The 13,125-nt window shown below is 33.9% G+C and overlaps 1 protein-coding gene across 1 annotated transcript; it reads left to right on the plus strand.

The window, feature by feature from the left end:
* The first annotated feature begins 2,346 nt into the window (after window positions 1–2,346).
* KLRF1 (killer cell lectin like receptor F1) lies at window positions 2,347–10,230 on the plus strand. Its single transcript, XM_041736723.1, has 6 exons — window positions 2,347–2,526; window positions 3,907–4,005; window positions 4,887–5,042; window positions 7,690–7,829; window positions 9,036–9,148; window positions 9,663–10,230. The coding sequence occupies exons 1-6, from the start codon at window positions 2,442–2,444 to the stop codon at window positions 9,781–9,783; spliced, it is 714 nt and encodes a 237-aa protein (XP_041592657.1). The 5' UTR covers window positions 2,347–2,441; the 3' UTR covers window positions 9,784–10,230.
* The last annotated feature ends 2,895 nt before the right edge of the window (window positions 10,231–13,125 follow it).

Raw genomic sequence — 13,125 nt, forward strand, 5'->3', positions numbered from 1 at the left:
GGATATTATATGGAAGTGTTGAATCACTGTATTGTACTCCTAAAACTATTACACTGTATGTTCACTAGCAGGAATTGAAATAAAAACTTGAAAAAATGTAAGCCCCTCTCCCCTAATGTGGGGGAAAGGAAGCAATTTCTTCATGTGGATTATTAGGTGTAACAATGGGAGGGGACACTTTGAATTTGAGTCCTAGCTCCACAAATAGTCCTAAGCTATTTGTAGACAATTGTAAGCTATTTGATTCACAGACCTATACATTCTGTCTATGGCTCCAGCAGTTGTCACTAGTGTGCCTTCACAAGGTCATTTCAGCATTCTGCCCAGCAAGTTACTTTTGGATAAGTAAATTATTTAGGCATGAACTGATTGCTAAACTTTCTTTTCTGCAAAATGTCAAACACAAGGTTGTGTGGAAAATCATGATAACAAAGAAGACATTCCATAATTTTGTGAATGGTGATGCTAGCAGAAGCACTGCAGGTAAAGAAGTCAAATTTGCTCCTAAAATACGTGATTATTCTTATGAACACAAAACACTATCAGGACATGATGGAAGAAGCTTAAGCAATAGATCTGCCATCAAGTGGTTGACTGGTTTCCCTCAGAAACTGTGCTCTGCTTTGGTCTCTGCCTTTGACAGGTTGGGCATTCCACAGAGGTTTTAGGAAAATCAGCCACGATGGGGGAGGGCCTTATTTGAGTATGTATAGCTTCCATCCTTGTTGTCCTGGATCATTTTACAGGTGCCCATTTAATAAGTAATAAGTTCCAGGGTGTCTGATGAAAGAAACGGACTGACATTCACAGGATAGGTCACTTTGTATTGATAAATACACCAAAGGTCAAAGACTCTTAGTGAAAAATGTATAGCAGTAGCATAACAGGAATTTTTAGCCAAAAAAGTGCTAGTGTAACTGAAAATATCAAATATAATTAACATTAAGTCACTACTAAATTCAAAAGGCTGATTTTGCCCTTCCAGCTCTGCTGTCCACCTTTTACATCTCATTCTTTGCCTTGGAAGATTGACCTGTGGAGACAACCTTGCCGTAATGGATGGCTTCCACTTACTGATTTGGGGCAGGAAAGCAGAGGAATGAGACAGGAGTCAGAGCTAATGGTCCCGGGCCCCTATATGAGAACAGGACTGGCCGTGCTCCAGTCAGAGGTACATACTCTACTCAGCTCTTTCCTCAATCTTCTGCCTCACTAGGGAAGTCTCCCAGTAGAAAGCTTTGGTTTCTGTTCTCAATTTGCTACCGTTACCAAAGATGTGGGATTTATGTGTCAAAATTTTCAACTTTATCTCAACTTTTGAAATTGATATTTCCAGAATTGTATTACTCTTTTTAGAGTGGGCATAAGGGAACTTTTTAGAGTGATAAGAAAGTTCCCAAACTGGATTTGGGTGACGTTTGTACACATCTGTGTATTTGCTAAAAATCATCCACATCTGTATATTTGCTAAAAATCTTCCAATCATTTACTTTTAATGAGTGAATTTTATGGTGTGTAAAGTAGACCTCACCAAAGCTGAGAAAAAAAAAAAAGATCTGAAATTTCTATCCTGTTTTGTAAATATTGGGCATTTTCTTCAAATACCAGGAAAGGTCATTGAAAAATAGAATTTCTTTCCTTTTTTTTAAAGATTTTATTTATTCATTTGAGAAAGAGAAAGAGCACATGAGTGGTGGGGAGGGGCAGAGGGAGAGGGAGAAACAGGCTCCCCACTAGGCAGGGAGCCTGATGTCAGGCTCCATCCCAAGACCCTGAGATCATGACCTGAGCTGAAGGCCGACCCTTAACCAACTGAGTCACCCAGGCATCCCTATGGTTTCTTTCCTAAATTCTCATCCCCCAAACCATTTTTTTTTTTGTATTTAAAGTGTCTTTAGAATGCCAAAAATTGCCAGGGTTTTTTTTTCTTCAAATTGTATTATTAAATTATTAGCATGGTTTGTAATCAATGTTGTTTTAGGATCAAGAAATTTAACTGTTAGGCAATTGTAAGCTATTATATTAAATCAAATATCACTGTATTAGGAAGTGTAATTGAAAACTCACATAGTTTGGCTAAACCAAAAGGGATGTATGTATCATGTAACTCAACTCTAAAACGGGCACAATTTCCATTACCCTGACTTTATGAGGTAATCGGTATTTTTTTTTTAAAGAACCACATCTGATATTAAATTCAATATGTGGTGGACAGTTGAGAAATTATGTGTTATCTAGGTCATGAGAAATAAACTTTAAGAAAGAGAAAGAAAACATTTCCTCTGAGGTTTTCACAGTAGATGAAACTACACACTTGTTTGTACCCTGAGTGGACAATTTGAGGACTAGATCTGATCAGCAGCAGATTTATTATTTTTCTTATAACATATTATACTTAAAAAAAAGGAACATACACATATACACATATATATTCATTGAAGATGCAAGACGAAGAAAGTTACATGACATTGAATTTACAATTGAAGAAAAGGAGTTCTAGCCAAATATTTCAACTTAAACATAAAGGTATGGAATTCAGGTTTTTTTTTCAATTAATGTGAATTAATATGAGTATGGATTTAATATGGGTTAATATTAATATGAATATGGACAGTAATTACCAACATTCTCCTCTTTACTGTTCTTGGACTATTTTATTTTTTGGTGCTTTTCTCTTTCTCTGCCTCTGTCCTGTCTTTCTGTCTCTCTGGCTCTCTGTTTGTCTGTCTCTCATTTATCAAGGCGAAGGCTAACAATTATTTGCCTTTAAGTAACATTTTGAATCACATAATTTCCTAAGGACATTTTCAAGAAAAATACACAGTTATAGTTAACAAAATTGAAATGAATACTTGGTGCCAGTTGTCCACCTCTGTATCATTCATAAAAATAGCATCTTTAGTACTAGTTTTTAATTCACCGTGTCAAAAACTTTAAAATATGTTTTTTACGAGGTGGAAAATTTTGTTTTGGGAAGTAGAGCTATTAACCCGAAAGACCACAAAATGTAATGGTTTTTCTGTGTAAACTTTTATTTCACACTCAGATTGTAGATGGCACTCTGAAGCCAAAATGTGTTTTGGTTCAGGAAAGGAGCTCAGGAAGCTACAAATAATAAATGTGCAACTCATAGCTATTTAAGTGGCATATACTAATATTCATCCTTTACCAATAGTTTCCTTCACTAATAGTAATGTTTTGCTAATATTTGGTAAAGCTTCAGGTATGACATAAATTTGAATCTAATTGACAATTTAAACCCTGTCATTATATACAGAGCTTTTACTCAAATGGAGCAGTGTAGGCATATGAAAAATAAAACAGTAGTCACTCTTAAAGAGTTTACCATATAAAGAGAAGCTGCAGCATCACTATTACATGGGTTAGAAAAAATTTTAGGATTTTTTTTTTAGGTTAAAATAGCAGGTATCAGGAGTCATATTTAGTTCTGATTTGTATTACACCCTTAGTAAATGAAATGGGTTGAATGACTTGTGAATATTACATTAAAGCGAATTATTAATTAGAAAATATATATTTGTGTGAATATATATGTGTGTATCTGTAAGTGCACATGGACACATGAGCCTGTGTGTGTGTGTGTGTATGCATGCTTGGGGAGTTATTAGGTGTATACATTAAAATTCTTTATCTGACTAGTCAATTATGTCAAATGTTAGCAATTTCTTAAGATTCAATATACCATGCATCATAGCTCTAATCACGCAGTTACCATTACTAAATAAAATAGATAAGCATTTTTCTATTGATTTAGATTTTAAGCTTTTGATTGCCTAATAGCCTTTGAAATTCAAAACTAATAATATATGCAATCCTATTATCACAGTTGCTTTCACTTCTTGAAAATGTACTTTTCTAAGAGAAGTCATGTGATTAATCTCGCAGATTGTTCTGTGATGTTGCACTGGTATAAAGTCTTATTGGGAATATCTGGAACAGTAAATGGCATTCTGCTCTTGACTTTGATCTCCCTGTCCTTACTGGGTAAGTTAAAAGATCTTAAAAAAAAATTAGAAAATATTTACTATTTTCTTATGAGTCTTTTCATATTTATTTATTATTTGTTTTGTTAACAAAGGCTTAATAGGAAGCTACTAATATAAAGCTGTATATTATATTCTGTATTAATGTATTTAATATGTAGTCAAATCAGGTAAGTATCTTGTTCTCAAATGGCATGCAGTCTAACAGGAAGAAAATGTGTGAGCCTATGTGTATGTCTGTGCGATGTGTATTGGGAAACCCTATTTTTGGATTTCTTAGAAACCTGTGAATAGATAGAATTCCATTATTTTTTAAAAATTTTTATGCTTTAAGTTTATATTTAGTTTATACTATATATATATATGTATATATATATATATACTACTATACCCCAACATTACTATAAATTTCCCAACCAAGAAAAAAAACTCTTAAAATAAAAAAAAACAATAAAAAAAGAATAATCATGGTGAGAAATCTCTAATGAAAAAAATAGATATTAAATAAATAATTATGGTAGAACAGGCTAAGCACAGTGTCATAGGTTTCAGCAAAACACGACATTAAGAAAGCATGGAAAGAGCATGTATACTTTCCTTAGGGGGGAATTTTGCTTTATTTACTACTGTGTCACCAGTTCTTAGCCCAATGCCTGGCATAGAACAGATCCTCAACAAATACATATTCTATAAATGAATTAATTATGTAATATTTGAAATTATTTTTCATTAAATAAACATTAAAGTAAGAAAGAAACTTTCTAGTTATCCCTTCAGTTGTTTCTTGTTCCAATCATCAGAATCATTGTGAAGAATTTGTGTTTAGAGCCCTGCACAGAGAGAAGATATTTACTCAATGCTAAAATAATTCTGTTTTTTAAGTTTCTCAGGGAGTATTGCTAAAATGCCAAGAAGGAAAGAATTCAAATATCACCCAACATGATGATATTGGAAACCTGGAAATGAATAGTGGCACAAGAGGAAATATAAATAATAAGGACACAGGCCTTTGCGGTTCAAAAGCTACAGACCATACAGGTATCTCAAGACTGGCCCTATACTAGTTTTAATAGTTTTGGCTTTCTAAGTTTGAAAACTCATGCTTAACAGGTATGCAGTAAATTACATCAGCAAATAAAGATTTGATGTAAATCTACTTTTCATTCAACATTTCACATATATATATAATTTATTATTATTATTTTTTGCAGTGGGAAGAGAGGTATGAAAAAGAACATAACAAATAGGCTCTTCCCTTCAGGAATTTAACATCAAATAGAAACACATAAATATGGGAAGTTAGTTGTGATTATAAGGTAATGTGTAGCAACTATTTTTTGTCCCTAATTTATCGTTTTGAAATACCAAATGAATGAAGGTAATTATACATAACAACCTATCCATGGTGATTTTAAGTTCAGAACTTCCAATTATACAAAATTTTCAGAAACTATCCCTTCTACTTCTAATTTTGTTTTACTTTAACTTTAAAGCACCTGACTTGTTGAGCTTTCAACATTTGTTTTATAGTATATGTGAGAAATGTGCAGAGTATTATATAATTATTTATCAAAGAATTTTCTCCTGGGTGGCTCCTGGGTGGCTCAGTTAGTTAGGTCTAGGACTCTGGATTTCAGCTTAGGTCATGATCTTGGGGTCCTGGGATCAAGCCCCGAGTAGGGCTCCACATTCAGGAGGGATTCTGCTGGAGATTCTCTCTCCCTCTCTCTTTGTTCCTCCCCACCCCCCTGCTATAAAAAATAAAAAATAAAATAAATAAATAAATAAATAAATTCTTTGAAAAAAGGATTTTCTCCCATCCACTAATTTGTGTTGTCCTTTTTATCACGTATGAAAATATCATATGTATTATGGTTTACTTACTGATACTCTTTTCTTTTGGATTATGTATGTGCTTTACATGTGCAGGTCCCAAGCGAATTGAAATACTGTAATTTTAATGTATATTTTAGACTCTGGCAAATTCATCAGTATGTTGGATATTACAATAGAACTTTTTCAGAGGCAAGAAAGCTATGATATGTAAACATGGAATCATATAGACACCATTAAGCGTTTATGAAAGTGAATCTAAATACTGTATGCCAAATTGTAAGATATTGATTTCCTATTGCTTTTTTCCTTCTTTTTAAATTGAGGACATATTGAGCATGAAGTTAACACTTAAAATAAAACAATTCAATGGCATCACGACATTTGAATATGCAACCACTATATCTATCTAGTTCCAAAACATTTTCATTATCCAAAAAGAAATCTTATTCTCAATAAGCAATTCCTCATTCCCTCTCCTCCAGTTTTTAGCAGCAACTAATCTTTCTGTCTGCGTGGATTTACCTATTTTGGATTTTCATATGACGGACGCATACAATATTTCACTTGTTTAAAAAAAGATTTTATTTATTTATTCATGAGAGACACAGAGAGAGAGGCAGTGACATGGACAGAGGGAGAAGCAGGCTCCATGCGGGGAACCTGATGCGGGACTTCATCCTGGGACTCCAGGATCACGCCTTGGGCCAAAGGCTAGGCGCTAAACTGCTGAGCCACCCAGGGATTCCCAATATTTCACTTTCTGTGTCTTGTTTCTTTCACTTAGCATAATATTTTCAAGGTTCATCCATGTTGTATTATATATCAGCATTTTATTCCCTTTTTATGACTGAATAGCATTCCTGTTTGTATATAACCATGATTTGTTTAAGGTGGCAATACTAATCAAAGTGATCTGCAGATTCAAAGCAATTCCTATCAAAATTCCAATGGCCTTTTTTTTTGCAGAAATGGACAAGGCAATCCTAAAATTCATGTGAAATTGAAAGAAATCCTGAATAGCAAAAACAATTTTGACAAAGAAGAAAAAATTTGGAAGACTCACATTTTTGTCAAAACTTAATGGGATGGAGAGAATGAATAATTTTGGAGTGATGAAAAGATTTTGGAATTAGATAGTAGTTGTGTTTGCACACTGTGGATGTACTAAAAATTCATGGCATTTGCACTTTAAAGTAGTTCAAATGGTGAATTTATGTTACATGAATTTTACTTCAATAAAAAAGAGATTTTAATGGCTGTAAGTTTGAATAATTATACTGACCTGAATTCATATTTATACATACAATTAATTTTCACTCACTATTATGCCAAAGTCTCAGATATTTTCAATTGAAGAGCCCAGTTTAATTTAAGAAAATCAAATAACTTGAACTTGAAATTATATAGACACTGAAAAACTATTATTCTCAATATTATTTAACATCAAAAGGGAGTTATAAAGGAAAGATTTATGCACATAAAATAGAGAGAAATTCAAAACCTTTATAGGTTAAATTCCAAGGGAATGGCACAAATAATATTTAATCTCACAGGTAATCTTAATGTAATATACAGCTTAAATGGTTCATGTTATTTTAGTAATTATATTAAATCTGGACATGGAAAACAAATCTCCTTTTGTCTAAATTTTGCTTCATCTTACTAAATTAATTTCTTAGTTCTCATGAATTATCATTTGTAATTTGGGCATCTTGTAAATCACAGCAAAAACACTTTCTTGTGAGTGATTTTTATTGTACTGCTCTACCTTTATTTATACAACACAGAAGTATTCAATTTTCAGAAATACATATGTAACTTAATTTTCTTTGTTTCCTCCATTTCCCAGGGTTGTGCCCATCGGAATGGCTCAAATATCAAGAAAAGTGTTATTGGTTCTCTAATGAGATGAAAAGTTGGAGTGACAGTTATGGCTATTGTTTGGAAAGAAAATCTCATTTACCAATCATTCAGGACCAACTTGAAATGGTATGTGGTTTAGTATCAGGGTTATGACATTAGTCTTTGTGCAGTTGAAAATAGTTTTCCTGAAGATGATTATCATATGATTTCACTCATATGTGGAATTTAAGAAACAAAACAGAGGATCATAGATGGGAGGGAAAAATAAAATAAGATGAAATCAGAGAGGGAGACAAACTATGAGACTCTTAACTATTGGAAACAAACTGAGGGTTGCTGGAGGGCTGGTGGGTGGAGGGATGGGGTAACTGGGTGATGAGCATTAAGGAGGGCACTTGATGTAATGAGCACTGGGGATTATATACGATTGATGAATGAAAAAACTATACCTTTGAAACTAATAATACTAATTATTAATTAATTAATTTAATTTTAAATTCAATTAATTGAAATTAATTAATTAATTGAAATTAATTAATTAATTGAATTTTAAAAAACATTATGCTAAATGAATTTTTTTAAAAATGGCTTTCCTCAAGGGGCACCTAGGTGGCTCAGTCCGTTAATCATCCGATTCTTGATTTCAGCTCAGGTCATGATCTCAGGGTCCTGACATCCAGCCCCCCTCATCAAGTTTGCACTTAGCACAGAGTCTGCCTGGGGTTCCCTCTTTCCTTCTCCTTCTGCCCCTCCTCTCTCTCTCATTCTCTCTCTCTCTTGCAAATTGGGATCCCTGGGTGGCGCAGCGGTTTGGCGCCTGCCTTTGGCCCAGGGCGCGATCCTGGAGACCCGGGATCGAATCCCACATCGGGCTCCCGGTGCATGGAGCCTGCTTCTTCCTCTGCCTGTGTCTCTGCCTCTCTCTCTATCTCTCTGTGACTATCATAAATAAATAAAAATTTAAAAAAAATAAATGAATAAATTCTTTTAAAAACATGGCTTTCCTCAAATTTCTTCCCACATTTCAATTAAATTATCATTTATCTTGATTACTGAGTTTTTAGCACCCTCCTGCATTTTATGCTCAATGTCAGTGCCTTGCTTGTCTCATGCTAGTTAGTCCTTGGCTGAATACTTGTATTCAATTTACAAGTGGCATATATGTATGTGTATGTATATAATAAATATATAGTGTACACAAATAAGTTATGAATTGATTAGTTAAAAATGTTCATGTAGGATGCTAGTTGTCAAAAAATTCTAAATCTTACTTAGTATGTCTGAATGATTAAAATATTATCTTCACTTAGTTGCTTATTACTCACTTTTTAGGCTTTTATACAGAAAAACCTAAAACAATCAAACTACGTGTGGATTGGACTTAACTTTACATCCCTGGAGAAGACATGGACCTGGGTGGATGGTTCTTCATTAGATTCAAATATGTGAGTCTTTCCAAAAACAGTGTCTGATTTACTGTCTATTGTAGAACTTATGTTCATAAAGCACCTCCCCCTAAGTTCACCAAAATCAACTCTGAAATAGTTCTTGAAACTAAAGAATGTGAAAGGATGAAAATTAATTTTAATGTTTTACTGGAGTAATGATGAATATTTTGGTCTTGTTTTCAAAGCAAAAAAGACTTGAAAACAATAATTGTGCATTTGTTTAAAAACTATACCATATAGAACAATGGAAAGAAGACTAGAATGGGGTATGGACACAGATTTACTCTTAGCTCTTTCATTTCTAAATAGGATCTTTTGGAATTCTGTGCCAATGACAGGCAGTAATACTAAGTAATACTAAGTTACAGAGATATTGTAATGTTTAATGAATCAAGGGATTTGAAAATGCCCTGAAATCTGAATGGCCTTTTAATGGAGGGTATTAGTTAAAAATACAAATGGATGTCTTCAGCAACAATGATTAACAATATATTTACCCTTTCTTCTACAGATTCATCATAAAGGGGCCAGCTAAAGAGGATAGCTGTGCTGCCACCAACGAAAACAAAATTTATTCTGAAACCTGCAGCAGTGTTTTCAAATGGATTTGTCAATCAATCAATAAGCAATGATCAAAGTTTTTGCCTATTAGGTTCTAATATTAATCTTAACAAGTAAGAATTTAAAACTACCAAAAAAATAGAACTGCAATTAAACAGCAAATATCTTCTCCATTTTCCTTCCATTATCTACATTGGTCCTAACCTTAGAGTACCCCATCCAAACAATCTAAAATACATCCTTCCAAAGTTTTATGAGGTAATATAATTCAGTGTGAGTCCATACATTTGCACTCAGGATTTTTACTCATTTTTATTTTACAACAAATGTGATCAAATATATCTACTTTTCTGTACTGTGCTTGTTTAATTTGTAACAATATTCTATGCAAATTTTGTATAATTCTGAATTGCATTATAGTGTGGATTTATACATCTTTGTACTGCTTTGTTGATGAGCATTAACTTTGTTCTCAGGTTTTCCTACTATAAACTATGCTGCAATAAACATTCTGAATATCTTTTTAAAAAGTAGCACCTTAACAACAAAAAAAATAAAAAGTAGCACCTTTTATTTCTTTGATATAAACCTTAAAACTGGAGATTATGACTAAAAAGCATTAAATATGTGGTTTGCTTTAGATTTTATACAATTTTAATCTAAATTTAGAAACTATCAAACTTCTAAGAAGATTACAGGTATAGAGGAAAAGCACTTTCCTTTCTCCTGAACCTTCTGAGAATTACTTGCCAGATTGATACATTTTATTATAAAATTTCAAGTATTAGTGGATACTTTTGTGTATATTTTCTACAAAAAAAATCCCCTACTGGGGATGCCTGGGTAGCTCAGTGGTTGAGCATCTGCCTTTGGCTCAGGGTGTGATCACAGTCCCTGGGATCGAGTCCTGATGTTGAATATGTCAGTATAGGATCTCTTAGAGTAGATGTTGATCCTAAATGTATGAAGGCAATTGCCTAAGAAGGAGTGAGAAGAGAGAAGAGAAAGGCCTAAAGCTGCAGGAAGATGGAATAATATGACAGGAACAGAGAGTGTGTACTGAAATTGAAAAGAGGAGGGATGCTTGGGTGGCTCAGGGGTTGAGCAACTGTCTTCGGCCTAGGTTGTGATCCTGGGGTCCTGGGATCAAGTCCCACATCAAGCTCCCCAGAGGGAGCCTGTTTCTCCCTCTGGCTATGTCTCTGCCTCTCTCTAGGTGCCTCTCATGAATAAATAAATAAAATCTTAAAAAAAAAAAAAAAGAAATTGAAATGAGGAGAGGTCAGGAGCAAGGAGGAATCCCAGGGGAATAGGGTATCACAGAATACTTAGAAGATAGTATTTAAAGAAGAAGAAATAGAAACATAATTTTAAATTCTGCTTGAGACAACATGTGAAACGTTAACCGAAGCTCGTTCACTGGGTATGCAAACACAGACTGGCATTACTATTACTTGGTGAGAGTTGCTTGTGTGCATTTTGCGGAGTGGTACAAGATGTGACTAGACTGAGATGCTCGGAGGACACATTTTCCTTCATTTAAAGAAAGACTGAAACAAGGAAGGGACATTCTAGCTCAGGCTTGTATCAGAGAAAGATGGAACAGAAAAATGGAAGCAAGCTGATCTTGCTAATACAGTGTATCAGATTGCTAGGGCCACCATAGCAAAGTACCAAAAACTGAGTGGCTTAAAACAACAGAATTTTATTTTCTCGCAGTTCTGGAGACTAGAATTCCGAGATCAAAGTGTCTGTTGTGTCGTGCTCTCTCAGACTGCTCCAGGGGAGAATCCTCTCTTGCCCCTCTGGTCTCTCATGATAGCTGGTAATCCTTGGCATTCCTTGGCTTCTAGATACATCACTTTAGTCACATGGACACCTTTTCTCTGTGTCTTCACATAGTCTTCTCTTTGTATTTGTCATTAAATTCAAATTTTCCTTATTTATAAAGACACCAGTCTTATAGATTAGGGAGATTTCAACCCATCCTAATGATTTCATTTTATCTATTTCATTTTCTATGAGTCTATTTCTAAATGAGGTCACAATCTGAAGGCTGAGGGTTTGGACTTCAACCTGGGGACATAATGAAACTCATAAAAGAGAAGAGGAATTTATTAAATCTACACATGACTAAAACTTATAAATATTACTACTACAATACAGAGTAGCATTTATTGTTTTTCATATTAAATATGCATAAATAGCTATTAAATAAATGAACACAATTGTTATCTTCAACCGAAATGAACCTGTGTAATTACTGACTGATAAATTGGTCTTGTAAAGACTTGCTACTAGGTCTGACAGATCCTGGAAATCTGCTTTTTTTTTTTTTGGCAGAACTTCTGTTTAAAGAAACAATTTAACTAAAATGTATTACAAAATTCATGAGCTCATGAAAGGTGTTATGATTTATCTATAAATATTCAGAATAGTGGATAGAGGAGATCGATTATGCATTTGCTTATTGTCCAGTGAGTGTGCAAGCAGGTTTTTCATAATGTCCACACATTGCTTCTTCCTGCTCAGGTCCAAAGACCATCTCCTGCTTCTTTCCTGGTAAGAGTGTCTTTCCTGTCTAGTTTCATTTCTCCTGAGCAAAAGGTAACAATGGAAAAAAGTATCTTAAAAACAGCGGTGGGGGTGCAGCCCTGGTGGCTCAGCGGTTTAGCGCCACCTTTGGCCCAGGGTGTGATCCTGGAGACCCAGGATGGAGTCCCACGTCGGGTTCCCTGCATGGAGCCTGCCTTTCCCTCTGCCTGTATCTCTGCCTCTCTCTCTACTCTCTGTGTATTCTTATGAATAAATAAATAACATCTTTAAAAAAAAAGCATAACAAGGGTAGTCTTCTAGTTATAAAGAGGAAAATTTCCAGGTATAAAATAAATAAGAGATGAGAATACAATGAGGAATATACTTATTAATAAGTAACTGTAGGGTGACAGAAGATAGCTTGATTTATCATGGGATCACTTTGTCAATGTATATACATGTTACATAACTATGTTGTACATTTAAACTGTTATAATATTGCATTCTAACTAAGCTTCAATAAAAAAACCCAAAAAAACAAACAAAATAAAAAATATAAATTAAAAAGAGAAAGGTAGCAATGCTGTTATTACTCACACTATCATGGCTCTTAGAAATTTGTTTTTATTGAAACAACATGGATCTCCTTGAGTCTGCACTTGCTTAGTATCATTTACTTCATTCTGATTACATTATATCATACTTTTCATAAATATTCTTTTCCTGTGACTCAAAGGTTGGGGCTAGAATGCATTGATAATCACAAATGTAAATCTCATCTAAAATATGCACAAAATATGAACAATAATTAAATTTTTTAGACTTTAAATTTACCATTCACAATTTCATCAATGTGACACAACACATCTTCTCATCAT

The sequence above is a fragment of the Vulpes lagopus genome, chromosome 21 (assembly GCF_018345385.1).
Source record: "Vulpes lagopus strain Blue_001 chromosome 21, ASM1834538v1, whole genome shotgun sequence".
NCBI classification, from domain to species: Eukaryota; Metazoa; Chordata; class Mammalia; order Carnivora; family Canidae; genus Vulpes; species Vulpes lagopus.